The sequence below is a fragment of the Bos grunniens genome, chromosome 23 (assembly GCF_055505025.1).
Source record: "Bos grunniens cultivar Pamir isolate PY7600 chromosome 23, Bosgru_T2T1.0, whole genome shotgun sequence".
Lineage (NCBI taxonomy): Eukaryota > Metazoa > Chordata > Mammalia > Artiodactyla > Bovidae > Bos > Bos grunniens.
The window spans coordinates 46,739,255-46,766,369 of record NC_141187.1 but is presented as its reverse complement, the minus strand read 5'-3'; the positions used below and the strand labels follow the sequence as shown (position 1 = coordinate 46,766,369).

Genomic DNA, 27,115 nt, shown 5'->3' with positions numbered 1-27,115 from the left:
TACAGCAACGGAGGGGAGTTCCAGAGAGCTCCAGTGGTTACCGTTTTCTGTTTTGTTGCTGTTGTTCAGTCACTAAGTCGTGTCTGACTCTGTGACCCCATGAATTGCAGCACGCCAGGCTTTCCTGTCCTTCACTATTTTTCATTTGTTTGTTCTATTAAGTACTAAAAGAGAGTGTCTCCAGCACTGTAACTATTTTCTGTTTCTCCTTTCGGTGCTCTGTTTTTGCTTCACCATATGTTGAACCTTTGTGACTAGCTGCATTTGCATTGAGGAACATTTTGTCTTCTTTCTGAACTGATCTTCTCATGATGATGAAGCCCTGTTTGCCCAAGTTCTGAATTCTGCTTTGTCTGCTGAGAAAGCCATGCCAGCTTTTCTTTTTAAAAATTAGAATGTGCATGCTTTTAACTTATCTGTGTATTTTCACTTAAATCAGGCATCTTTTAAATAGCATATAATTTAATCTTGCAGGGGGTGGGGTAGGAGGGAGGTGAGATATATGTATGCATAGAGCTGATTCACATTGTACAGCAGAGACTAACACAACATTGTAAAGCAATTATACTCCAATAATGAAATAAATAATATATATGTTAATAATCTTATAATAAAATAAATTAAATATAATTAATTGATAAAATAAATACAGTTAGTTTATTTAAATTAAATATAATTTAAATTTTTATTTAAAAATATAATTTAAAATAATTTAAATGATTCAATTATTTAAATTGAATAACATTAAATAATAAATAATTTTAATAAAATAAAATATAAATTTAGTATTTCTTAAAAAAATCTAGTTTGAGAATCTCTGACTTGTAATTGGAGTGTTCAGACCATTTGTATAAAACAGATAATAACCAACAAAGAATAAACTGTGTTCATTCCAAGTGTGCAGTTTGAGGAGTTTCAACATGTGTGTACCTGTGAAGCCATCGCAACTGAGAAGATGGGCATTTTCGTCTTTCCCCAGTTTCCTTGAGCTCCTTGGTAACTCACATCTCTTCCCTGACAACTGCTGATCTGCTTTCCGCCATTGTAGTTTGCATTTTGCAGAATTCTGTATAAATGTGCGCTGGGTGTGCTCTTTCTTCTTGTGCGCGTCAACAGGACTCTGAAGTTCACTCATGTTGTTTTTTGTTTCACCTGTTTCTTTGCTCCTTTGTGTGTCTGTGTAGTATTCCACTGTGTGGATTTTTAACAGTTTATTCATTCACGTAGACATTTGGGTTGTTTCTAGCTTTGGGCTATTACAAATAGAGCTACTATGAACATGCTTTTCGTATCAACCTATGGTTTTGTTTTTCTTGGGTAAATACCTAGGAAATTAATTCCTAGGTCCTATGGTGACATGTGGAGAAGGCAATGGCACCCTACTCCAGTACTCTTACCTGGAAAATCCAATGGATGGAGGAGCCTGCTGGGCTACAGTCCATGGGGTCGCTGAGAGTCGGACACGACTGAGAGACTTCACTTTCACTTTTCACTCTTATGCATTGGAGAAGGAAATGGCAACCCACTCCAGTGTTCTTGCCTTGAGAATCCCAGGGAAAGGGGAGCCTGGTGGGCTGCCATCTATGGGGTCGCACAGAGTCGGATACGACTAAAGCAACTTAGCAGCAGCAGCATGGTAAAGAATCTGCCTTCTTTACCATGTAAAGCCATGCAGGAGAACTGGGCTTGATCCCTGGGTTGGGAAGATCCCCTGAAGGAGGTCATGGCAACCCACTCCAAGATTCTTGCCTGGAGAATCCCAAGGACAGAAGGGTTCAGCGGGCTATAGTCCATGGGGTCACAAAGAGTTGGACACGACTAAGCGACTAACACTTTCACTTTTCTTTTCATGGTGTCATGGGGCTTCCCTGGAGGCTCAGTTCGATCCCTGGGTCGGGAAGCTCCTCTGGAAGAGGAAATGGCAACTCACTGCAGTATTCTTCTCACGGACAGAGGAGCCTGGCAGGCTATGGTCCATGGGCTTGGAAAGAATCAGACACATGACTGAAGTGAATGAGCACGCACACATTCATGGTTTTAATATATTAATTAAACTAAATTTAATTAATACATTTAATTTTTTTTTAAACTGCCAATCTATTTTTCAAGTGTTTGCACTCTCAATAGCAGAGTATGGGCTCTGTTTGTTCAAATTCCTTGTCAACAGTTGGTATGGCTTATCTTTTTACTTTAATAATTCTATTTGGTGGGTTTGTATTTCACTTACTTATTGTATATTCATGTCTTTTTTCTTTTTTGGCTAGCTGCTTGGCTTGTGAGCTCTTACTTCCTGATCAGGGATTGAACCTGCGCCCCCTACAGAGGAAGCTTGGCACACTAACCACTGGACTGCTAGGCAAGTCCCTCACATGCCTTCTTTTGTGAGATTTCTGTTCAAAATTTTTGCCCAGTTAAAAAATTTAGTTATTTGTATCCTTATTCTAATACATATCTTGGGCTGAGGTGGTACAAATGTTTTGTTGCTGTTTGTGGTTTGACCTTTTGTTTTCTTAATGGTCTTCTTAGAAAAGTTTTAAATTGTGATGAAGTCCAGTTTACCAATTTTTATAATTTATGTTTTTTGTTCCACTTAAGGAACTCTTGTCTACCTAAGATTACAGAGATTTTTCTTCTGTCGTTTTCTTCTAGAAGTACTGGAGCTTCATGTTCAAGTCTGTTATCCAGCTGAGCATTTGAGTTAATTTCTGTGTAGGGTGTAAGGTAAATATTCTGTTTTTTCCATGGAGAGATCTAGTTTTTCCAGCACCAATTTTTTTTTCAAGAAGACTTTCCATTTCCCAATAAGTGCCTTGACACTTTCTTTGGAAATGTTTATAGATGTGGGAAAAGAGTATACTAAAGGTATATTCAAATAGTTTATCTGTAACTCTCAGTAGGATAGCAGAATGAAACTGGACCAAGCATTAAAGATAATTTATGTGGTTATGAATCTATTTTCATCAAATATAGTTTTCTTTTAAATATTTCTTGATGCCTATTCAAAAATGCATTGAGCAATTCTCTTTGATTCTAAAATGACATGAATAGTAACATTCACATTATGACAGCAGATACCATCCCATCTACCATTTAAAAATTCAGGCTTCCTGGTGAAGAGAAGCCTTTTTCCAGATATTTGGGTTTGGTAATGCTCACAAATTCCAGAATTTCCTTCAAATGCAATACACCCTGAAGTGACACAAAATGAACAAATAGCTCTCAATTTTACTCAAAAATCCAGATCTATAGTATTAATAAACTCACCATAATTTAACTTTCTATGTTAGGAGTGCCAAAATAAGCTAACATTTAACTGTGTGACAAAGAAAGAAATGGAAAAAGAAAACCCAAGGTCTATGAAAACAGACATCCAAAATTTTAATGATTTAAAAATAGCCTCTACATACAGTATGGGAAAGAGATTAATACACATTGAACATTTTGGTCTTGAAAACATGAAATGTCACCTCTTAGCATAGAACAAGTCATCTAAGAAATACACATGATACAATGAAATCTACCAGGACACTTTTTCAAACTCATTGCTGATTTTCAGCAACCCCCTTCCTCCGCACACACTTGCTTGTCCTACAGCAATCCGACTTCTTTTGGCAGAATAGAACGTTGAGAACTACAACAGTGGTTGTTCTGAAAAGCACCTCCTGAGTAAGTTTCACTGATTTTTATTTTTTTCTTTAATCCCACTTAGATCATATATCCTTCTCTCCTAAATCCTTTCCTGTTCCAATAATTTGGTTGTCTAAAACAAGCAAGCTTAATCAAGTCAAGGCACATATTGCAAATCAAACATTTTCCAATTGACTGGAATGGGATCATTAAATAAAAACTGGGCTGATAAACCATAAATAACTTGCTTCTTGACTTGGTGACATGTGAATACATTTACCCATTGGGTTGGAAGGGTTTCATCTGCCCCCTGATGAATCCGATGGCTTGTGATGTGTTTGTGCTGTGCCAACCCCAGCATGTACCGGAGGACAGACTGTGGAATGGATGCTGTGCTGAGTCGGGGGACAGTTAATGAGCTGTACATGGGGTCAATGGACAGACAGAGCTGTAAAGCCTAGATGGGCTCCAGACAGCTGCTCTGAGCGCCGGGTCTGCACATGCACATTTTAGGGAGGGTACAGTCAAGCCACAACTTCTCTTAAGAATAAGATGCGGCCTGGCGGCTCTAACCTTTAGGTGATTGAGGAACTGGTACCAGGGATTCCCTCAGGTACCAGGGACAGCAGCACCTAAGAGAATGATGAGAGTCAGAAAGGCCTCCGCTTACAACTCAGGTGGAACTGTCCTCCTTTTGTGGATGATCATTGTCCAATGTGTCTTTAGGAATTCCTGCTGCAAACAATATGATCTGAAAACATCCTTTGGAAAATCTCGTGGCCAGATTATTAATAAATGCCGATGATCAAAAAGCCCTGGGGATGGACTTCCTGGGTGGCCCAGGGGTTAAAGACTCTGAACTCCCAATGCAGGGGGCCTGGGTTCTATCCCTGGTCTGGAAACTAAGATCCCACATGCCACCTGGTGGGGCCATAAAAGAAAATCTTTGGGGAACACATGGTCTCCTTTTATTGGGACAGCGTCCTCTCTGTGTTGAAACAACCCAGCGCTAATCAGGACACGGCCTCAAAACACACGTGTCTCTCCTCTGGCACCTAATGCGTCAGAGTTTGGGTTAAGATATATCAATATTTTCTGAAACTTTCTAAGAGGGTTTTTTTTCAACCAGAAGTGAGGCATCTTGCAATTACGTGCCCGATACGGCCAATTTTGGAAGGGCTTTCAAAAAGGAAAACAAGGTGTTAACCCGCCTCCTTATGGAAGGTGAACACTTGCAAATACACTGTACTCTGTGTCTCAGACTTGGGAGTGACAGGCTCGGAACAATCACGAGTATATGCAGAGCAATATTACAACCAGCTGGTAGGTTTTTCTAAAAAGAAAATGCCGCATTGGGAGGTGCTTCCTAAGGTGCTTCTTAACCCATGATTCTTAATGGAATGTATCAGACAAACATCTACAAACGAACATGAACATGTAGTCATACACACGTGGATAAGATTCTGTACAGTTTGTGTCTCAGATGCTTATATGTGTACATAAGAACAACACAGGGGGGAAAAAATGCTGCCTATCACCGCCCCCCCGGAGTTCCCTGAATTTCTGAATGCCATCTAACCCATGAAATGTTAAAGTCTTTCACTTTTATACAAAATATCTACAAAAATAGATAAGATTTACAAAAACCAGAGAGTATTTTCCAGTTTTCCTCAGTAACCCAAGGCAATGCTCCCTTTCCTGCGTCTCCATTCAGAACGTGGCCATCTCCAGCAGAGAGCGCTTGAAGAGCTGTGCATTCCTGGACAGGTCAGTCACCTGGTGGACCATCTCCTGCAGGGCGGGGGTACTGGGGTAGTGGAGCGCGGCCGTCTTGGTGGCCAAAACTATAGTCTTGAGCTGCTCGCACAGCTGGTTGCTGGAGTTCATCACTTTGTTGCGAACGTCCTGGGCGGCCACCTGCCGGGTCAGCGTGTCTCCGATGAACACCAGTTTGTGGGCGCTGAGAATGACAAACTTGCTGTGGGCCACGAAGATCCTCGGGGGCTGTGCCGAGCTGAGGCAGCTGAAGAGTGCGTCGATGGCGTTGAGCAGGGAGATGTAATGGGTCTCGCACTGGTCATAGTAGAAGCACAGCAGCTGCCGGTCCTGCGCGCTCACGCCGCTGCTGGTGGTCGGGAGGCTCTGGGACGGCTTCCACTTGGAGATGTCGTTCTCCACGGGCTTTGTGATTTCTTGTTCCAGTAGCTGGAACTGACTCAGCTGCAGGGGAGAAAAAAAGCCCGACTTAGTTAAGGACAAGGTGGTGTGTGCCGAAGTGGAAACTAACCAGGGCTTGTAGCTGTAAGACAGGGATCTCACGTCAGGTGGTTTTTTAGATGCCAGGCCTTATCAGGTTGCCTGGCTTGCCTGAGCTGTAAAATGCAGAGGTTGGGAAAGAGGATGGCAATGGCACCCCACTCCAGTACTCTTGCCTGGAAAATCCCATGGACGGAGGACTGTGGTAGGCTGCAGTCCATGGGGTCGCAAAGAGTCAGACACGACTGAGCGACTTCATTTTCACTTTTCACTTTCATGCACCGGAGAAGGAAATGGCAACCCACTCCGGTGTTCTTGCCTGGAGAATCCCAGGGGTGGGGGAGCCTGGCGGGCTGCTGTCTATGGGGTCGCACAGAGTCGGACATGACTGAAGCGACTTAGCAGCAGCAGCAGCAAGGAATCCTCCAGCTCTGACTTCTGCGACTGGACACGATTGATCTCTTCTGTCCTCAGAGGGGCAGGCAGCGTAGGGTTTCAACCCAGCTCCTTTGGACAGCAAAGAGATCAAACCAGTCAATCCTGAAGGAAATCAACCCTGACTATTCATTGGAAAGACTGATGCTGAAGTGGAAGCTCCAATACTTTGTAAACCTGATGCCAAGAGCCAACTCAATGGAAAAGACCCTGATGCTGAGAAAGATTGAAGACAGGAGGAGAAGGGGGCAACAGACAATCAGATGGTTGCAGTCAAATGTTCTACCACTGAGCTATACACCCTGATGAGATGGTTGGATGGCCTCACCGACTCAATGGACATGAGTTTGAGCAAACTCCGGGAGATAGTGAAGGATAAGGAAGCCTGGCATGCTGCAGTCCTTGGAACTGCAAAGAGTCAGACACGACTGAGCAACTGAATAACAACAGTTACCTATGTCTTTACGAAGGTTAAATGAGTTAACATTTGCAAAGTGCTTAGAATAATGTTTGGTATTATGTAGGCTCTAGGTAAATGTTTATTGAGTGGTGGCCAGGGAAAAGCAAATCCTTTTGTCAAGTCAGCCACTGATGTTGTTTGCTCCTTCTAGAGGAAAGCCTCGACTTTGTCCCTTTAATAGAAGATAGTCCATGACCCTTTTCTATTTTGCCTACTCTTTCTGTCCAGGTTTATAAATGTCATTATCCAGCAACACAGGGATGACTAATGCATATAAATAAGGCTTCCCAGGTGACTCAGTGGTAAAGAATCTGCCTGCCAATGCAGGAGACTTGAGTTCGATCCCTGGGTCAGGAAAATTTGCTGGAGAAGGAAATGGCAACCTGCTCCGGTATTCTTGCTGGAGAATCCCATGGACAGAGGCGCCTGGTGGGCTACAGTCCATGGCGTCACAAAGAGTAGAACACGACTTAGCGACTAAACAAGAAAACAACAAATGCATACAAATACACATGCACTGTGGAAGAGATCTTCTCTAAAGGGATCTGAACACTGATTGGGCTCGTAACACCTAGACCCTCAACGCTGTCTAAAGGAAGGGACCTCACCCCGGATCAGACTCAGTGTTAACTTTCTCCCTTCTCTCCTTGCTCCTAGATGGTGTATCATTTAAAATGCAATGATAATAATTTCCAGCTATTGCACCAAGTGTCAGGAGAGACTGTCTTTGGCATGCAAGGACTATCCATTACTGGAGTTTAGGAGTCAGTCAATCTTCTGCCCTCAAATAGGGTTGAGTCTGAGCATGGCTAACCTCACCCAGCTTCTCCCTTGAGAAATGCACAGTGAGCTTTCCTTTTCCTTAGACTCTGTTTTCTTCTTAGGAATTACTATGATTTCCAACAAGTCCCCTAAAGCCCTGCAGTCTTAACTTGGCCGAATGCCAAAGCAAACATACACAGTGTGATGCTTCAGCGTAGTCAGCTTATGCTTTTCCAAGTATGTTCATAAACATATCATCTCATTAGATGGAGGGGAGGGGATTTTCTCATTTTATAGAGAAATAATTGATGTTTGGGGAGATTAAGTGACTTAACTAAGGTCACACAGTTGGTTGGTGAGGAAGCACAGATGGGAACTCTGGTTCCCTGAGTTCTGTGTGCTATTTCATGTCACTGGACACCATTTCAGTTCATCTTAAAAGGCCTAGAAATCCTCAATCCATTTCTCGCTATTTTTATGCCCTTACATTAGCAATACCCATTATTATTTGCCACACTCATGCCCAACTTTTGAATGAAAGTGCCTTGCCTGAAGCCCTTAGTAAATGGACTTGGATATATTTCAAAAACAGTGAATCCTGTCCTCCAACCCTTAGACTGGACCAAGAATAGCCAAGCCATGGGCTTGTGTGGGAGAGACAGAGAGAGAGAGGGGAGAGAAGGAGACAGACGGACAGATAGATATGGCTCAGACTTTCGTTTGGGGGGAATTTTATAAACCACAGAAGGAGTTATTAGCTTAGGAAGCCGAGATGAAAACCTATCTACAGAAAAGGCTTTGAGTGGCCATTTATGGGTTCTGTAAAAGTTCCAGGGAAGCCAAATGAGTGGAGAAGCAGAGGAAACTGGCAGAAAACAGAGGCAGAGGAAGTCAATATAGAGAGAAGCAAAGGAAGTACAGAAAGGAGAGGGAACGTACAGTCTTAGATCTTTCAGATGTGGCTCTATCTGTTTCATTTTCTGTTCTTGAGTTCTCCCGTTAGGGCTTTACTATAAAACCCATTTGCTTGGGCCAGTTTGAGTGGGTCTTGCTCCTTGGGACCAACTGCCTTAACCCAAACAGTCCTAGTGTGTTAGACGTACAGTCTTGGCCTGGAAAGCTGCTATTTGAACAGAGTGCAGGTACACACAGCTGGATTAGCAAGGCCACAGAACCTTCTTTGTGTTCTTATACCCTATTTATGCTAAAGTGTACTGGAAGGATCAAAATCACGATCTTTTGAAGTCACACCTTTCTTATTAAATGGGAAGTCTTTTCAACACGAAATAGTTTTTGTTCCGATTGGACGTACCTGGTGATGTTCCAGCTGCATCTTATTCTGTTTGATGATATTTTCTTTTTCCAAGAGCTCTTTCTGTTGCCTCTCGAACTCTTCCTTCCCCTATTATTTTTCAACATAAAGAAAACATTACATCACCACTATGATTCACTTATGCTAACAGCTTCATTGACAAACACGCAAATACTCTGCTACTTTCCACAGCTTTGGAAACGTCCTGCACGCCCAGCTAGGCCCTGTGAACCCCAGCTCTCATCCGGACTTCCAGAGTCACTATGTAGATCAGAAGTGAAAACTAAGATCCATTTCCATATGGGGCGCCACACTCTGCGCTCCACTTTACCATTTTTGTAGGATTACCCATGACCCCCACTCCCCCCAACCTCCTTAAGCAGTACTTTTTCTCAGGGTTCTTTTCTAATAGATTATTTGCAAACCCATAAACCTCCTGCTCAGTTGCTTCAGTTGTGTCTGACTCTCTGTGACCCTACGGACTGTAGCCCACCAGGCTCCTCTGTCCATGGGATTCTCAAGACGTGAATACTGGAGTGGGTTGCCACGCCCTCCTCCGTGGGATCTTCCCAACCCAGGGATCGAACCTGCGTCTCTTACGTCTCCTCATTGCAGGCAGGTTCTTTACCACTAGCACCACCCGGAAAGTCCCAACGTGAAAGTGTCATCTGCTCAGTTGACCCCACGGACTGTAGCCCGCCAGGCTCCTAAGTCCAGGGAATTCTCAAGGCAAGAATACTGGAGTGGGTGGCCATTCCCTTCTTCAGGGAATCTTCCCCACCCAAGGGTAGAACTCAGGTCTCTCGCATTGCAGGCAGATTCTTTACCTTCTCAGCCACCAGGGAAGCCCCTGCATGTCTAAATGTGGCCACATTACATTTCTGGAAAGTGAAAGTGAAGTTGCTCAGTCGTGTCCGACTCTTTGCGACCCCATGGACTGTAGCCTACCAGGCTCCTCTGTCCATGGGATTTTCCAGGCAATAGTACTGGAGTGGATTGCCATTTCCTTCTCCAGGGGATCTTCCCAACCCAGGGATTGAACCCCAGTCTCCCGCGTTGTAGACAGACGCTTTACCCTCTGAGCCACCAGGGAAGTCCTAGTCTCTTCAAATTATCTGCAGCTCTACACCAAATTAGTATTTTCCAAAATGCAGAGTTGGTCAACCAGCCGGGTAAGTGGCTTTTGTTGTTGTTGTTTGTTTGTTATCTTTTGGCCCAGCCACATGGCATGTGGGATCTTAATTCCCTGACCAGGGGCTGGAGCTGTGCCCGCTGCATTGGAAGTGCAAAGACGTAACCCCGGGACTGCCGGGGATGTCCCTGGGGAGATGTGTAATGCCTCCATCTACTCGCCCCACACTGCTCTTCAGCACAAGGCGTGGTGGCTCTGCTCTCTCCTCCCCCTGCTGCACACGATGGAGCGGTGCTCAATAATCCTCGGGACAATCCACGGCTGTCGGTCAAATGAAAAGAATGGCGGAATGAGATAGTAAGCCCAATTCTAAATAACGGATCTTGTAGAATGTTTTAATTCCCCGAAGGGAAAGGGCAAGCTGTCATGATCCTGAGTCAATCTGGTAGAACTGTCACTTGTAGGAGGCAGACTGTGATGGCCTGATTTCCGATAAGCAGGTTAACTTCTAGATCAATTGGCAAATGCCCAGTGGTCTTCAAAGCAAGTCTACGGTGGGGTTAAGTTTCTCTGTGAGTAATTACACCCCCCCCCACACACAGAGTACAGAGCTGAAGGGAACTTAGGAAATTTTCTAGTGCAGAGGTTTTTGAATCTTTTTTCTAAAACAGTGAAGCACCCACTCCTCCTAACTTTTCTTCAAATTAAATATCCTGCAGAACCATATCGTGAAATGTGAATATAAGTGGAGCTGGCTTCAAGGGCCCACTGCCCTACTTGGGGCTTCCCTGGTGGCTCAGCAGTAAAGAATCTGCCTTCCGTGCCAGAGCCACGGAAGACGGGTTCGATCTCTGGGTTGGGAAGATCCTCTGGAGGAGGGCATGGCAACCCACTCCTGTATTCTTGCCTGGAGAATCCCATGGACAGAGGAGGCTGGCAGGCGATAGTCCATAGGGTCACAGAGAGTTGGACACGACTGAAGCAACTTAGCACTATCCTACTTGGGTCAGGGGTGGCTGGTCTCTTCCTGCTTGCCTGAGGCGTATCGATCAGATCTAATTCAACTCTGTGCTTCATTCATTTTGCAAATGAGGAATTCAGGTGAGTTTACATAAGCTGGTGACACAGTGTCCTGGAAAAGTCTAGAGGACTCTGGACCCTCAGACCAGCGTTCTTCCTACTGGACAACACCACCTCCAGCTTGTGAACCACTAACCGTGTTCCTGAACCTTTAATCGTGGTCTCCACTTCAGTGGTCTAGTCTACATCTTACAGGTGTGAGCCCCAGGCCCCTGCAGGTAAATATAGGTGCCTCGGGGTCTGGAATCTTTACCTGCAGGTGGACATAGTCATAGTCATCCATCCAGCTCCTTTCAGAGCCATCGCTGCTGCTACAGTCAGGGGGCTGCTCCTTGCCCAGGCTGGGGGGCAGTGGCTTGTTGAGGGCGGGGGCCTTGTGGTCCCCGGGGGGCAGCAGCTGCCCCGGGGAGCCGGTGGGCGGGTACTCGGTGGAGTTCGTGATGCTCTCCGGCCCGCCCTTCCCGGGGCCGGGTCTGAAGAGGGCCTCGGCGTTGGTGCTGATGGTTGTGGTGAGCTGCTTGGCGTCGTCCGGCACAGTCTTGGCCACCATCACGAAGCGGTCCAGGCTGTCCCACTTGTTGTGGGGCTTGTGGACGGCCAGCACGTTCAGGGACCAGCCGCACTCACTCAGCTCGTGGCTGGTCTGGCCCAGGATCTGGTGGGAGTCCTCCAGCCTCTGGAGCTCGCGCTTCACCTTGTGGTGGAGGACGAGCTCGGGGAGGCAGGCGGCATTCGCCGCGGCGCCCTGCGCGAAGTGCAGGTAGTCCCTGAGGGCCAGCTCCACCCTGTCCACGGCGGCGCGGACCCCGTTGACGTGCCGCTCCATGTAGCCGTAGCTCCGCCAGTCGGTGGTGACCAGTGCCATCAGGCTGGAGACGGCCCCGTCCAGGGCTTGCTGCAGCCGGAGCAGCCGCTCGAGGGCCGCGTCAGGGTCCAGGAAGAGCCTTCTGTCCTGCGCCGGGGAGGTGGACAGCGAGGACTCCTTGGAGGTGGTGGAGGACGTGGACATGGTGCTCCGCGTGCTGCCCGTGCTGGAGAAGGACAGCCGGTTGATGCCGTCCACCACGTCCACGGGGCCCTTGGCTTCCGGCGGCTGGTGCAGCGGCACGTCGTACACCCCGTCCCTCTCTTCCGGGCTGGCCTTCTCGCTGGTCTCTGCTGGCGCTTCCAGAAACTGGATGCCCCGGGGGATGTCGTAGGCATCATTGTTCTGGGAGCCCACGGGTGGGCCCAGCTGGGGGGCCGGCTGGGTCAGGGACGTGCCCCCGTGTCTCCGCGGGGCCAGCTCGGCAGCTCCGGGGGCGTCGCCGTTGTACTTAGGGTGCAGGTCCTTCCCCAGGGGCTTGGCGCCCGTTGGGGGGATGTCATAGACACCCTCGGGCCTGCCCGCTTGTCTCATGGGAGGCGGAAAGTCGTACTCTTTCTCCCGGAGCCCGGCCTCGTCTCTGTAGCCAGAGGGTGGAGTGGAGTATCCCTGGGAGGCAAGTGGACAAGGACGCTGTTATCTGCGGAGCTGGTCTAAGCGGCAGTGCAGAAACCACGCGGCACGTCCCCACGAGGGCCAGCGGTGCTCCCGAGTGCCGCCCCCTCCCCTCTCCTCCGCGCACCAGGCGTCTCCTGAGGCTGTGCAGGGCTCTCGCCCCACCCTCTGTCGAGGGCGCCCTCCCCTGGACGCCCCGCTGCCCTGTGTGGACCCTCCTGTCTCAGCTGCCCTCGGGGTTCCTGGCCCACGTGTCAGGAGACCGGAGGTCTCCTCCCGGACCTCCCAGCGAGGTGATGCTCAATCAGCTGCTGAAAGGTCCTGAGACGCAGTTCCCTCTTATGTGGAATCAGGATAACTGTACTTCCTGTGCAGGCCTAGCCCACACTGACTCCAAACCTGTATGCCCGTACACGGCCTGAGTCATCTGTGATGTCCTGTATAAACATGAGCCACGTAACATATAGGCTTCCCTCCTCACTCAGTCCCTAAAGAATCTGCTTGAGGTGCTGGAGACCTGGGTTCAATCCCTGGGTCGGGAAGATCCCCTGGAGGAGGGCATGGCAACCCATTCCAGTATTCCTGCCTGGAGAATCCCATGGACAGAGGAGCTTGGCGGGCTACAGTCCATGGGATTGAAAACAGTCAGACATGACTAGGCGACTACACCACCACCATAGGACATATATGAGTTGCTTGCCAAACAGAATCGATTGCTTTTCCTTCCTACTGGCTCACCTTATTGACTACCCATTTTCTTACGGGGAGGGGGGTTAAATATGGAATCCCCACAATTGTCTTTGTTGTCTCTTCTTCCCCCCTGGCTCCCCTTCCCTCCCTGTTCTTGCACACAAAGACAAGTTTTTCCTCTTTGGATTATCTCAGCGTGTGCACACTCACACACACACACACACACACACACACACATGCACGCGCTTGTGGCAGCTTCTGCAGTAGCTCACTTACCCCTTTGCTAGGAGGGATGTCATAGACCCCTTGAGGCTTTATCTCTCCCACAGGGACAGAAAACACAGGAACCTTCACAGAGGACGGCGGGATGTCATACACCTGGGGAGAAACACCTGAGTCAGCCAGCATGGAAATACTTGTCATTTTTATGTTTTTTTTTTTTTTTTTTCAATTTACACATCTATTTTTGCCCGTGCTAAGTCTTTCTTGCTGTGTGGCTTTTCTCTAGTGATGGCACAAGGAGGCTGCTCTCTGGTTGCGGTGCGGGGGCTTCGCGTTTTGGGGGCTTTTTCTGTTGCAGAGCCCCGGCTCTAGAGCACAGGCTTGGTTATGGCTCACGGGCTGAGTTGCTCCGTGGCACGTGGGATCTTCTGGGACCAGGGATCGAACCCAAGTCTCCTGCACTGGGAGGTGGTTTCTTTACGACTGAGCCACCAAGAAAAGTCCTACTTGTTATTTTGTTATGTACTAAGCTTTTAATGATGGACGTGTTTACCAGGTTATGTATTCCCTTGCTCTTTGGCTGAATTCTATGTAATAAAAATTGACGGAATTTTTCAATTTTGGGTTCTTTGACTTAGATTGAGTATAAAAATGATCTTAGGTGAAAAAAATCTGCACTGTGTGTACTTTATTATTTTTTAATTTAACTTAATGGTTTGTGGCTACACTGCATAGCATGAGGGGATCTTGGTTCCCTGAGTAGGGATCCAACCTGTGCCCCCTAACCTCTGGATCTCCAGGGAATTCCCAACACTGTCTGTACTTTAAAGTGTATTTTAAACTTTACGCTCCCTGAGAAAACGATAAGCAACAAAAGCTTTGTGAGATCAAAGCCTCAGATTCCTTAATAACACAAATCCAGAAAACAAGTAATCCTGGCCCCTGAATAGACAACCTAAGTAAAGCTTCACATGAAATGTGCAGATTTTGTGAACTTCCCTTTCCTCTGGAGCCCAGAAGGAAAGCTGCCCCGAGGTGGCCCCTCCCCGGTGACGACCACGTTCTTGGTACGCACCCCGTGAGCCGTCTGGAAAGGAGGGACATCATAGACGTCCTTTTGGTATCTGGTCGGGTACTCGTACACATAGCCGTGGCTTGTCCTCACCGGCGTGATCACCTGTGGATGGGGAGACACGAGTAAACTTCCAAACCGAGTCCTGAGGGCATCGCAAAGCCTCTGGATCAGACGCTCCGCCCCCATCTCTCCCCCACCAGGAAGCAAAAAGGAAGAGGGAGGAGACCAAAGGAAGGAGACGAGGAGACACCAAGCCAGTCAACTTTCAAGTCCCTCTTGAATCCCAGTGAAGAACCAGTCCCTGAAATCTCTCTGCCTTCCTCATGGTAATAAAATCACCTTAGAGTTGGTCAGACCAAGTCCTGATTCCCAAAAGGTACTTGAAGAGAACGAGTTCATTTGCTTCAGTTGTGGCCGACTCTTTGCGACCCCGTGGACTGTGGCCCACCAGACTCCTCTGTGCATGGGATTCTCCTGGCAAGAATACTAGGGTCAGTTTCCATTTCCTCCTCCAGGGGATTTTCCTGACCCAGGAATTGAACCTGCATCTTCTGCATTGCAGGAGTATTCTTTGCCCACTGAGCCACCTCAGAAGCCCACTTGAAGGGAGAATTGTGTTTAAATTATGAAAGTCCTAGATCAACCCTCTGGAGCACAGCATAATGAAAAGAAAAGAAAAGGAAAAAAAAGGGCTCTGAAACCATTTGTAAAGTGAATAATGTAAATAGAGTTGAGCCACTTAAAATTCCTCTCATACCTTCCCCCGGAAGCCTCTTCATCTGACGTGATTATGATTATAACTAAAATTCCATAGGCATGAATTCCATAGGTTTATGAAGCTAAAGCTTGCACAGCACTGTCCTGAGAAGGCTCCAGAAGCTTTCATGCTAAAGAATGAAATGCATGAAACATTGAGTCCTGGAGCCAACCAGGAAGAGAGTTCAGGTCTAATCATTTTCCCATTTCCACCAGGGGAGCAAACGTCCAGACGGTGCCCACGACCAAGTGACGTCAGACGTCAGATATGCTCATCGCAGCCCAGCATCTGGAACAAATGTCAATGAAACAAACCTCACCAGCCAGGCTCGTATTTTCAGATCTACACACCCCACTGTGTCCTAAGCCCGGGTAGAGAAATGACTGGAACTTAAGCTCCTTTGAAAGTATATTTAATCCCCCCCAGAGCTTCTAAATGACCAGGGTCTTGTGTCTGCCTCGCCTCTGTGGGGTGACGTGCTAACAGCACCCAGCTCCATGACATTTGTGAGAACAGACATCGCAGATTAGGAAGAGCTGGTTGTTTCCTGAGAAACCATCATCTTTTATCCTTTCTCTAATGTGAAAACTCTGGCGTCAGGCTGCCTACAAAAGTATGCGAAAAATGCTCATATCCGTCTTACCCTGAAATGGGTGGAACTCAGCCAAAAGCGCCAGTGCCCTTCTCCCTGGGGGCTCTAAATGCCTGGGTTCAATTTGCTCCTTAAATCCCTGGTGCTTGTAGCTGATTATGTCTTGCAAGGAAGGTAAAAGAGATTAGTATGCAGCCACCAGCCCAGCCCATCTCTCCACTGCCTCAGCTTTAAAAAAGGAGTCTCTTGCTTTAAGGTTTGCTGGCACAAAGCATACAGAACCATTTCACAAAGTGGCTACTGTATCCTGCAGAGCAAGTCTTCCTTTTTAAAGCAGGATGCTGGTCGCTCAAGAAAGATACACTGTGTTCCCCATGCCCTTAGATGATTTTTTTTTTTTCTTCACTCACTATTGTCCAGGAGAGACATGAAGTACCTTCTCTTCCTCTATCTCATCAGCTCCTCTATTTATAGCTCTCTGTTTTGGCTCTGTAATAGAACCTACTCACAACCCTGCTTTTGTTCAGTCTACAAGCTTCTAAGAGTGGATTCTATCCAAGGCTGCCAAGTTAGTAATAATGCTAATGGAAAATCAAGGCTGGTTATGCTGAAGGCCAGCCGAAGGGTTTCATCTTTAGTTTGAAAAACGGAGGGGGGCTGGGAGATAGATGGGGTGGTGCTGGTATCAAAAATAGCCCTTGGTACATGTAAACAGGAGGCGCCGTCTCAGGAAGGCGGGTCCCCGGCAAGGCTCTGCCTTGCCTGTGCGGACGGTCCATGGCAGAGAGCATCTGAGCTCCCCAGTATTTAACGCCTCACTTCCTGACAAATGTCACTGAACTCCTGCGTGCTCCCTCTTTCTCATTTAGAGGATGCCTGTGGTCATCTATTTTTTTTAAACTTTGCATTCCAAACCAGTCATTTTCCTTGTTTATGCATTAAAAGAAACAGATGGTGAAAACCACAGGGGGGAAAAGCCAACAAAATACAGCCTCCCTCAACACGACCATCCAATTCACATCAGTTCTCAAATGGCACGGAGCGGGGACCTGGGCTGTGCATCTGGTCAGACGTGGGTGGGGCGTAGCGTGAGGTCCCTTGTGCCGCCTGGAAGGACCAGGAGCTGGACGCCTTCCCCTTCTGGACTGTCTCCTCCTCGCCCCACTGCTTGGGTCACTTTGATGCCAATTGCGTGTTCTCTCCTCAGAGCAAAGTGCTGACTGTTCTGTACCTTACAAAGTATCCAGTTTTGTGGTTTAAAAGGCCAGTTTCTTTCTGCTTGACAAAGTCCACAAAAACCTTTCTCCTCTCCCAGGATCACTAAACCTCAGCCTCCGAGGTACACCAAGGTCTGGCTCAGGGGAACGTACATTTGGGGCGAAATCTCCTGGATGTTTGCACGGCAGGCAAGGCACGGATGCCACTGCTCCACACCAAGGGTGTCTTAGAAACTAATTTTCTCAATGAGATCAGGTCAGGCTTTTCATTTCCTTTCTCCCTCCGTTTGTTTTTCTTTCCTGCATTCCTTTCGTTCTGCGTACTTATTTATAGTTACAAGGGCTTAGCCTTAGGAATTACCAAAGTGACCTCTTAATTCCTTAGTGATGCCACAAAGAGGGGGCAAACTGTGGGCTTCCCGAGGCTCTGTGACCAGCTGCACCTGAAAGTGTCTTCTTGGTTCCCCTGCAGAGGGTGTTCTGTCCAGGCGAGAAATCCACCTTCCTGGGATGCTCGTACACCTGTCATTCGTGTCAACTAGCGGAAGAGTCTGGAGATGGCTCTCTGAGAAGAGCTATGGAGCAAAGGGCAGACTGTAGACATGTAGAAAGGGGACAGTCCACGGGATAGATCTGAGGCTGCATCCCAGAAGGGGAGGATCAAAAATTTGGGAACTGGGGTTATGTTAACTCACTAATTTTTTTTTTTTTTCAGGTTTTAAAAAATTTATTGGAAGACAATTGCTTTTCCATGTTGTGTTGCTTACCACGCTGCTGCTGCTGCTAAGTCACTTCAGTCGTGTCCGACTCTGTGCGACCCCAGAGACGGCAGCCCACCAGGCTCCCCTGTCCCTGGGATTCTCCAGGCAAGAACACTGGAGTGGGTTGCCATTTCCTTCTCCAGTGCATGAAAGTGAAAAGTGAAAGTGAAGTCGCTCAGTTGTGTCCGACTCCTAGCAACCCCATGGACTGCAGCCTACCAGGCTCCTCCATCCACGGGATTTGCCAGGCAAGAGTACTGGAGTGGGGTGCCATTGCCTTCTCCGGTTGCTTACCATATGACCCAGCAATCTCACTACTGGGGATATACTCTGAGAAGACCATAATTGAAAAAGACACATGTACCCCAATGTTCATTGCAGCACCACTGATAATAGCCAGGGCATGGAACCAACCTAGATGTCCATCAACAGGTGAATGGATAAAGAAGTCATGGTACATATATACAATGGAATATTACTGAGCCATAAAAAAGAATGCATTTGAGTCAGTTCTGGTGAGGTGGATGAATCTAGAGCCTGTTATAGAGTGAAGTAAGGCAGAAAGAGAAAAACAAATATTGTATATTATTAATGTACATATAATGAAATCTACTAATTTTGCTTGTAGAAAAAGCAAGAAAATGCTCAGGGCTTACCCTGTCCCGTACTTTACTTTGTGTCATTTTGTGCTTCAGATTCTGGGCAGCATGAGCTCTTTAGAGATGCTATTAAGACTTCCACGTCTCATAATTTTGAGACCTGTGCATGCTGAAATTTGAAAGATGAGGTGTCTGTGTCTAGGGTGGCAGTGAGAGCTAGGGGACACTGATTGGCCACAATCTGCCCCCTCTTTGTGGCATCACTCGCACAGCACCAGGTGTGCGAGTCACTGGCCCAGGACGGAGCCCTGGGTCTGTCACCCGGGTCTCTGCATTCCATTGGCCTGGGTTTGCACCTGGAGCAGGGCCCTGGCCTGATGCTGAGCTGCCTGTGTGCTGAGCAGGTCGGGGGAAGGGAGAGACAAGCTGAGATCCTGTGCTGGGAGCACAGAATTCCTCCCCTTCTGAGAGGTGGCAGCCAGTCCTCAGCTCCAGCCAACTGCCATCTTGAAAAAAAATATTCCCTGGGTTGCCAGATCTTTCCAATTTTCACGAGAAGCCAGAAATCCGGGTTTTTATGTGATATCTGATTTTCAAAATTGGCTCAACTATTTCAAACAGCATCTTGGCCAACGACACATGTCTCTGGCCCCCAGGTGCCAGCCTAACTTTCATCTGTGTATTTCTTCCTCGCCCACCCCCTCAGTCTGAGGGCAGAACCCAAAAGCTCTGCACCAGTTCTGTGCTTTGGCGAGGCGGACGCACTCCACTTTTTACAGGCACCCCCTGTGCCACACCTCTGTGCTTTCACCCATGCTGTGTCTGTACAAGATGCTCGACTTTCTTTCCTCCTGTGCAAATTTTATTCAATTTGGGGGGCCACCCTGAGTGCCCCTCTCCCACAAAGCCCTTCCCAGACAGATACATCTCCCTCCTTGGAACTGACTGCGTGTGTACTTACATCTCTAACAGTGCTTATCCCTGGAGGTTTGACTGTTTCAGACTATCTCATCTCTTTTCTTCTCATTGTGGACACAGAGATAGGGCCGAGAAAGTGCCTTGAACATAGTAGATCTTGGATAAACGTATGGACTGAATATAGCTTCCCTCTTAGCTGAGTTGGTAAAGAATCTGCCTGCAATGCTGGAGACCTGGGTTTGATTCCTGGGTCGGGAAGATCTCCTGGAGAAGAAAATGGCAATCCACTCCAGTATTCTTGCCTGGGAAATCTGATGGACAGAGGAGCCTGGTGGGCTACAGTCCATGGGGTTGCAAAAGTCGGACATGACTGAGCGACTAAACCACCACCACCATGGAATGAATATAGTCACGAACTAAAGAAAACTCGAGGCTTTTCTTAAGCAAAGGGATGTGGCTCTGCAGAGGGGAATTACAGAGGATGAGGCTGGTTTCCAGTCAGGTCAGCTCTAGGATGAGTGGGACCCATGGGAGGAGGGGCATGTCTTATCAGCCATGCAGGGCAGTGCTGGGCAAGTGGGGTGGCCAACAAAGCAGGGGAGTCTTGGGTAGAGGTGAGCAATGGGAAACCACGGAGGCATTTTATCACCTGCGCCACTCTTTGGTGGTTTCCTTCTCCCCAGCCTAGAGCCTGCATGTGACCCAAACACCTGCATTCTTCTCAGCTGCAAGCCAGAAACATATAGGGGAGCTTTGCAAAAAGAAATGCCTTCTGCCTTTGCATCAGAAAGAAGATACAGTAGAAAGGAACAGGGGTCATGCTTTCTCTAGTTCTGAAAACAGGGGACAGGCCCATGTCACATGAAACCTTGGACCGAAGGCCAAGGTCACAGTGGGTCTCTGGCCCATTGAAAGGATCAGGTCTGACGAGGGCAGTGATTGAGAACATAGGCTGGACGCAGGCAGAGCTGGGTGTGGACCCTGGTTATGCCGCCTAGCAGCCATGACGTGGCCAAGGCATTTGCCCGTTCTAAGCCTGTTCCCTCACTGTTGTTTAGTCGCTACATCGTGTCTGACTCTTTTGTGACCTCACGGACTGTAGCCCGCCGGGCTCCTCTGTCCATGAGATTTCCCATGCAAGAATATTGGAGTGGGTTGCCATTTCCTTCTCCAGGGGATCTTCCTGATTCAGGGATCGAACCCATGGCCCCTGAATTGCAGGCAGATTCTTTACCACCTGAGCCACCAGGAAAGCTTGCTTCCTTATTAGTAACACATAAATGATAATACTTAGAGGCTATTAGGAGTATTAAGTGACATCAAGTACATAGGGTACCTGGTATAGTATAAAATTGTAAGCCTCAGCTATCTTTATCATAATTATTACCTAGGTTATGCAGATTTTACTTCTGGACTTAAACTGGGCACTAGGTAATTCAGATCAACCATCTCAATGAAGACAGCTTTAAAAAAGTGAGGAGATAATATGAAAAATCCTCTTGAGGGTATCAAAAGTTAAAAGATAGTAAAGAATTACCAGGTCAAAATAGAAAAGCAGAGAAGGGGCAACTTCCCTGGTGGTCTAGTGGTTAAGAATCTGCCTCGCAATGCCAGGGGTGCAGGTTCGATCCCTGGTTGGGGAACTAAGAGCCCACATGCTGTGGAGCCACTGAGCCTGCCTGCCACAGTGAAAAGGTCCCACATGACGTGATGAAGATCTCACGTGCCACAACTAAGTTCTGGCGCAGCCAAATACATTTTAAAAAGAAGACAAAGAAAAGGGAAATGGAGAAGAAATTCACAAAGAGAAGCCTGAATTTTGAGGTTGCTTTCTTCTGGGCATTTGCTGACCTAAAACAGGTATGAGAGGCTACAGTGTGCTTTTTCAGCTTCTATGGGTGAGCGGACTTGAGGGCTCATCAAGGTAGAAACCATGAAAACCACCCTCCAGTTTGGGTTGGGACCTTAATGGCTGCATGGGAAAGTAAGGATTAACTGGAAGAGAACGTACTCTTGTACAGGCCTGAGCTAGGTTTTAAGTCATCACGGTGGGGAAGAACATCTCAAAGCCTGAAATTAGATTTATGTGCACTTGTGAGGCTGGCAGAGAGAAGTGAAATCCTCTCTGCAAGTACAGAACGTCTTTATAGGCCTTCGATTATTTCTACCAATATTTAAAAAAAACACAGTGTCCAACACACAATCAAAGATAACCAGGAATGCAGGAGACAAGGCAAGAGAAGCAAGAACTAAACAGCCAATTCCTGCTTCCTTCCTAATAGGATGAGGATGTCTGATCACAAATCTCAAAGCCACTTGCTTTCAAAATGTTACATGACTAAACAGGAGAAAACCAAATGTAATCATCCTAAGATCTAAGTCCTGTAGAAAGACACTGACCTTCGCAAATGTATAAAGCGTTCTCGAAGGCGTCTATGAGGCAGTGGAAATTTCAAACTAACGAAGGACATGACAAAGGACTTTGGCCCTGGTGATCATGAGCGGATTTACTTGGATTACTGTTTTACTTTGGTCGTATCAGTGTTGCCATTGTCACAGTTATCACCACAACAGCACAAGACACGCCAGTAGGAAACCCCAGGAGAAAGCGTGCTTTGTAATCTGAGAGATACAGAGATTTATCCAAGAGAAAGACAGCAAAGAACCTAATCCAAGAGACTACTGAGTTTCTCCTCGGTGGATTTCTTTTCAGTGGGCTTGGTTTGTCAAGAGGCTCTCACGGAGAAGTGGGGGCGCATATGCATGAGGAATGTTTAGAAGCAAAACACTTCCTTTCCAGACAACTTCTGTTCACAGGGCATCACTTGTACCAAGGTCTCAGTGAGTCTCCTTGGAGGCACTGCTTCCCATGGACATCCACTGAACCTTCTTAAAGCAGAGCTGGTGGGCGTTGGAGGGGGGGTGCGCGGGGAGGTGCACAGCAGAGCAGAGGCCCTGTGGTTAGGAGAGCTTCAGCAAGACGCTGCCCATTCATGGGGCACCGAGCAAAGTGGGGAGGAAGCTGGCTGAGGTGTGAAAGAAAGCAGATCCTGCCTGCCCTCAACCCGGCGAAAGCCCGTTATTAGGGTCTCAGGCCCTCTCACGTTCTGCACTCCCTTGCCCCAGCCCTATGGCTCATGTACTTATCACAAATTCTCATCTCCCTCTGCCAACCAACTCATGCTCCTGTTTTGACTCTTTCCCTCCTTCCCCGCTCCCAGCAACCGGAAGGAAGAACAAAAACAGAAAAAAGGATGCAGAAAAGTCCTCCTTTTTGAGAGAAAGCATTGGGTGGAGTGAATGAGAGCCCGGGCCGGGATGCGGAGGAGCACAGGAACTTCAGCACCATCGGTCCTGTTCTTGTAGCTTTTATTAACTTTTTATTTTTTGATGTGGACCATTTTAAAACTAATTAAAAATGTTATTTATTTTTGGCTGTGCTGGGTGTTTGCTGCTTCGTGCAGGCTTTGCTCTAGTTGGGGAGGGAAGGGGCGGCTGTCTAGTCGGGGTGCGAAGGCTTCTCATTCTAGTGGCTTCTCTCGTGCAGCGCAGGCTTTAGTAACTGCAGCACGTGGGCTCCGGAGTGGCGGCTCCCGGGCTCAAGAGCTGTGGTGCCCCGGCTTAGTTGCTCTGCAGCATGCGGGATCTTCCCCGACCAGGGATCGAACCCATGTCTCTTGCATTGGCAGGCGGATCCTTCACCACTGAGCCACCAGGAAAGCCCTGATGTGGACCATTTATAAAAAGTCTTTGTTGGGTTTGTTACAGTACTGCTTCTGTTTTATGTTTTGTGTTTTTGGCCACAAGGCATATGGGATCTTAGCTTCTCCTCCAGGGATCGCACCCACACCCCCTGCACTGGAAGGAAAAGTCTTATAACCACTGGATCGGCTCCAGGGAAGTCCCCTAATGTTTTATTACTGTTATTGCTATTATTATTCATGGTTCTACAGTTGATGTATGTATTTATCAAAAATTACAAAATCGCAAAAACAGGATTTTTTAAAGTTTTAACAAAATTTTTAAAAATAATAAGAAATTCCACTTGGGGTAGGAAGGAGTCTTCTGTAACTAATCTCTGTGTTCCATGATTTAATTCCGTGTCCCTCTCTACAATCCAAAGCAACATTAGGAATGGTCTGAATTCCATAATCCTTTGCTTCTGATACCCAGATAATGCTTCCCCAGTGGCATTAGTGGTAAAGAACACGCCTACCAATGCAGGGAGAAGGCAATGGCACCCCACTCCAGTACTCTTGCCTGGAAAATCCCATGGACGGAGGAGCCTGGTAGGCTGCAGTCCATGGGGTTGCTAAGAGTTGGGCATGACTGAGTGACTTGACTTTCACTTTTCACTTTCATGCACTGGAGAAGGAAATAGCATCCCACTCCAGTGTTCTTGCCTGGAGAATCCCAGGGACGGGGGAGCCTGGTGGGCTGCCGTCTCTGGGGTCGCACAGAGTCGGACACGACTGAAGTGACTTAGCAGCAGCAGCAGCCAATGCAGGAGATGTAAGAGATATGGGTTTGGTCCCTGGGTTGGGAAAATCCCCTGGAGGAGGGCATGGCAACCCACTCCAGTATTTTTTCCTGGAGAATCCCATGGACAGAAGAGATGGGGGGGCTTCAGTCCATAGGTTTGCAAAGAGTCGGACACGAATGAAACGACTTAACACGAACAGCGCCTCAGTAATGGAGCAGTGGAGCTGACCCTTGAAACCAGCAGAGCAGGAATGTGTGTGACCAGCTCCTGGTGCTCTGCCCTAAGGCCTCGTCAAGAACTGGGCAACCCAGGTGGTGCTCAGGAAATGTAACGGGTGACTGATGAGAAGCGAAAAAATGCCATAGTGGCTACAGCACGTGTTCATCACCTTGACACTAACAGCACCAAAGACCGTCTGAATTCAAAAGCAGGCCTCACCGATTAGCAGTCATCTTTTTGCATTTTCCTAGATATATGTAGAAAGTAAAATTAGATGGCTTCCTGTCTATCTTTGGGGTTCCTTGGTGGCTCAGAGGGTAAAGCGTCTGCCTATTATGCGGGAGACCTGGGTTCGATCCCTGGGTTGGGAAGATCCCCTGGAGAAGGAAATGACAACCCACTCCAGTACTCTTGCCTGGAGAATCCCATGGAGGGAGGAGCCTGGTAGGCTACAGTCCATGGGGTCGCAGAGTCGGACACGACTGAGCGTGTCTATCTTTAATCCCTTGACACCGTGTTTTATTTATATTGTCTCTGGGACTTGTGCATTAACAAGGGTATTTTGATTTCAAAAACTGCCTATTGGAAAGGACTTATTTCACCTAAATGCCCTTAAAAAGCATTAACAGAGCCACCACAGTATTTATTCCATCTTATAATAACCTCTTTGTCTTAAAGCCCATGGACGGTGTGACCCGTTCCCTTTAAAGAAAGCCCCAGGAAAAGCAACATCAGTATTATCAGTGCCCGCTCACGAGAGCTTGGATCCCATTTTCAGAAACTGCAAAGTTACAGGGGTTTGTCTGTTTAAAGTACAAGATGACTCCTTGCTTTTCTCCAACTGGAGGAAATGTCACAAGTTGCCGACGCTGAAATTATTAATTCTCTATAAATTCTCTCTGCTCCGCTTGGGTGTAGCAGTGAGCTCATTTATTTACTCGCATAGCAACAATATAATGAAAACTGAGTCTGGCCTTAGAAATACACCCTCCTGGGCTGTGTCCATGGTTAACCCTTCCTAATGCTTCTCCCATGTGCATCGAGAGCTCTCCCCCCGTATTTGGGGAGGTGATCGACTTTCCTTCAAGGACATTTGGATGTCTGGTTTTAGGCTAGAATGAAACCTTTTGCTAGCCACGTGACAATCACGGCCAGGTCCTTTTTCCAAATGGGAAAAAAGTCACCGAAACTCAGAGGTGGAACTGCGCTCTTGGGTCCTGCTCCTTTGACATGGCGTTTGGACGGCAAACAACTCTGTGCAAACAGTGGACCGATTGTTAGACCCCCAGCACGTCTCCCTGCTGCTTTCAGGAAGTGCTTTGTGAGTCAAGTGCTAAAGCAGTATTTAGTTATGGAGTGACCAAGTGCCAGAGAGCAGCTAGGAGCATTGAAACGTGAAAGAACACGATGGGAAATGACGTCCGGCTTTTCCAAGCGCTTGAGGTCTTCTTCTGGACGGGGCTGAATACAGCCCATGACAGAGCTGGGCACAACAGAGCCATTTTTAAAAAAAAAAAATATATCCCGAGGCCCGAAATGTTCTTTGAGAGAAAACTATAAAAGGCGCAAGCATGTTGGTTCTTTTCTTGTCCAAATAAATTCAACAAAACGTGAAGCATGAAATCTAGATTTTTGACTTGGATTTTTCAGAGAGGTGCTCACAGACTGCCTGAAAGGGATGTGATGATGGGAAGAGGGAAGGGCGAGAATTTCCACACCCAGATGCCTCTGGGTACCATTTCCTCCTAAATAGGATGCGGGAAGATGCTGTGACTTAACTGGGAGAAAAGGGTGATGGCAGGCAGAGGCGGCTCACATGGCAGAACCTGGAGGCGGATCTGAAAGGTGCTGACCCAGAGCTGTGGCAGGGCTGTCGCTTCGAGAGGCACCAGACCCATCAAGGGCCCCTGCCGAGCCCGGAGGATTAAACGGAAAATGGGCAGAATGTGAGTCCCAGGATGACACTCCCTGAGCTCTTGATAACAAGGCAGGCATGAGATGCTCCTGGGAAGTGTGCTCTGTATGGGACTAACTCCACTGCCTGCCGGCTCCCCATTCTGCCCCCCACCCCCGTGCTGCTGTCTACTCCTTGCTCTTTAAGACACGGTTCTGCCTTTTAAGGGAGACTGGTTTCCAGATAAGAAGGTGGGTGGGATCCTAAAGGAAGGGTGTAAGAAGGACGAGCCCAAACGGAGGGGTCAACTGAAACTGACATCAACGCCCAGCTGTCTTTTCTTCTTTCTTAAGACTCTTAAGGCCAGGTTGTGTAATTAAACTTTTTAAGAGACTCTGGGAAAAGAATCAGATGAGGATATCTGGGTCATAAAATTTTAGCTAAGACCATTAAGCGACAACCCAACCCTACTCCCCATTTCACAGTCGAAGGGACTCAAGTTCAGAGGTTATTCAGCTGGGTGATGACAGGGGCGCGCCCCCACCCCCCCCACCCCCCTACCAGGCCAGTGAACAAATCCGACATTACCTCTCTAACTTTGGGCTTCCCAGGTGGCTCAGTGGTCAAGAATCCGCCTGCCAATGCAGGAAACGTGGGTTCGATCCCTGGATCTGGAAGATCCCCTGGAGGAGGAATTGGCAACCCACTCCAGTATTCTTGTCTGGGAAATCTCCATGGACAGAGGAGCCTGGTGGGCTACAGTCCATGGGGGTCGCAAAAGAGTCGGACACGACTTAGCTATTAAACAGCAACAACATCACCTCTCTAACTTCACAAATAAATACTCCTAAAAGAAAGTTACTTCCTTATTCGAGAAGCAAAACTTGACATCTGGGGAGCTTATGTTTGGGGGGTGCCCCTTTCACTGGCAAGCAGGTTCTGGGAGAATTGACTGCATCTGCTTAAATGAATTTATCCACTTGGAGTGATTTAAAGTCATTAGAAAAGATGGTGTTTCCAATGGCAGAGAAAGCCATCATGGCAGTGTTCTCGGCGGTACCAGGGTCTTTACAGCATCTTGATGACCTGCTCAGAGCTTCTAAGGGTCAGCCTGCCCTGGAGCAGTAGATCCTGGGTCCTTGAC

General features: G+C 47.5%; 1 protein-coding gene across 5 annotated transcripts in view; it reads right to left on the bottom strand.

The window, feature by feature from the left end:
* Nucleotides 1–3,355: 3,355 nt before the first annotated feature.
* Nucleotides 3,356–27,115, bottom strand: part of NEDD9 (neural precursor cell expressed, developmentally down-regulated 9) — a 190,139-nt gene continuing 166,379 nt past the window's right edge. For 3 of the 5 annotated variants that reach the window (XM_086370319.1, XM_086370320.1, XM_086370318.1), the window contains 5 exons: nucleotides 14,532–14,633; nucleotides 13,511–13,612; nucleotides 11,318–12,538; nucleotides 8,853–8,942; nucleotides 3,356–5,847 (listed from right to left, as the gene is read on the bottom strand). In XM_086370319.1, the coding sequence (XP_086226445.1) occupies nucleotides 5,338–5,847; nucleotides 8,853–8,942; nucleotides 11,318–12,538; nucleotides 13,511–13,612; nucleotides 14,532–14,633 (2,025 nt within the window). In that variant the 3' untranslated portion in view covers nucleotides 3,356–5,337. The remainder of the gene's footprint in view (nucleotides 5,848–8,852; nucleotides 8,943–11,317; nucleotides 12,539–13,510; nucleotides 13,613–14,531; nucleotides 14,634–27,115) is intronic. The other 2 variants (XM_086370322.1, XM_086370321.1) reach the window with 1 other exon arrangement.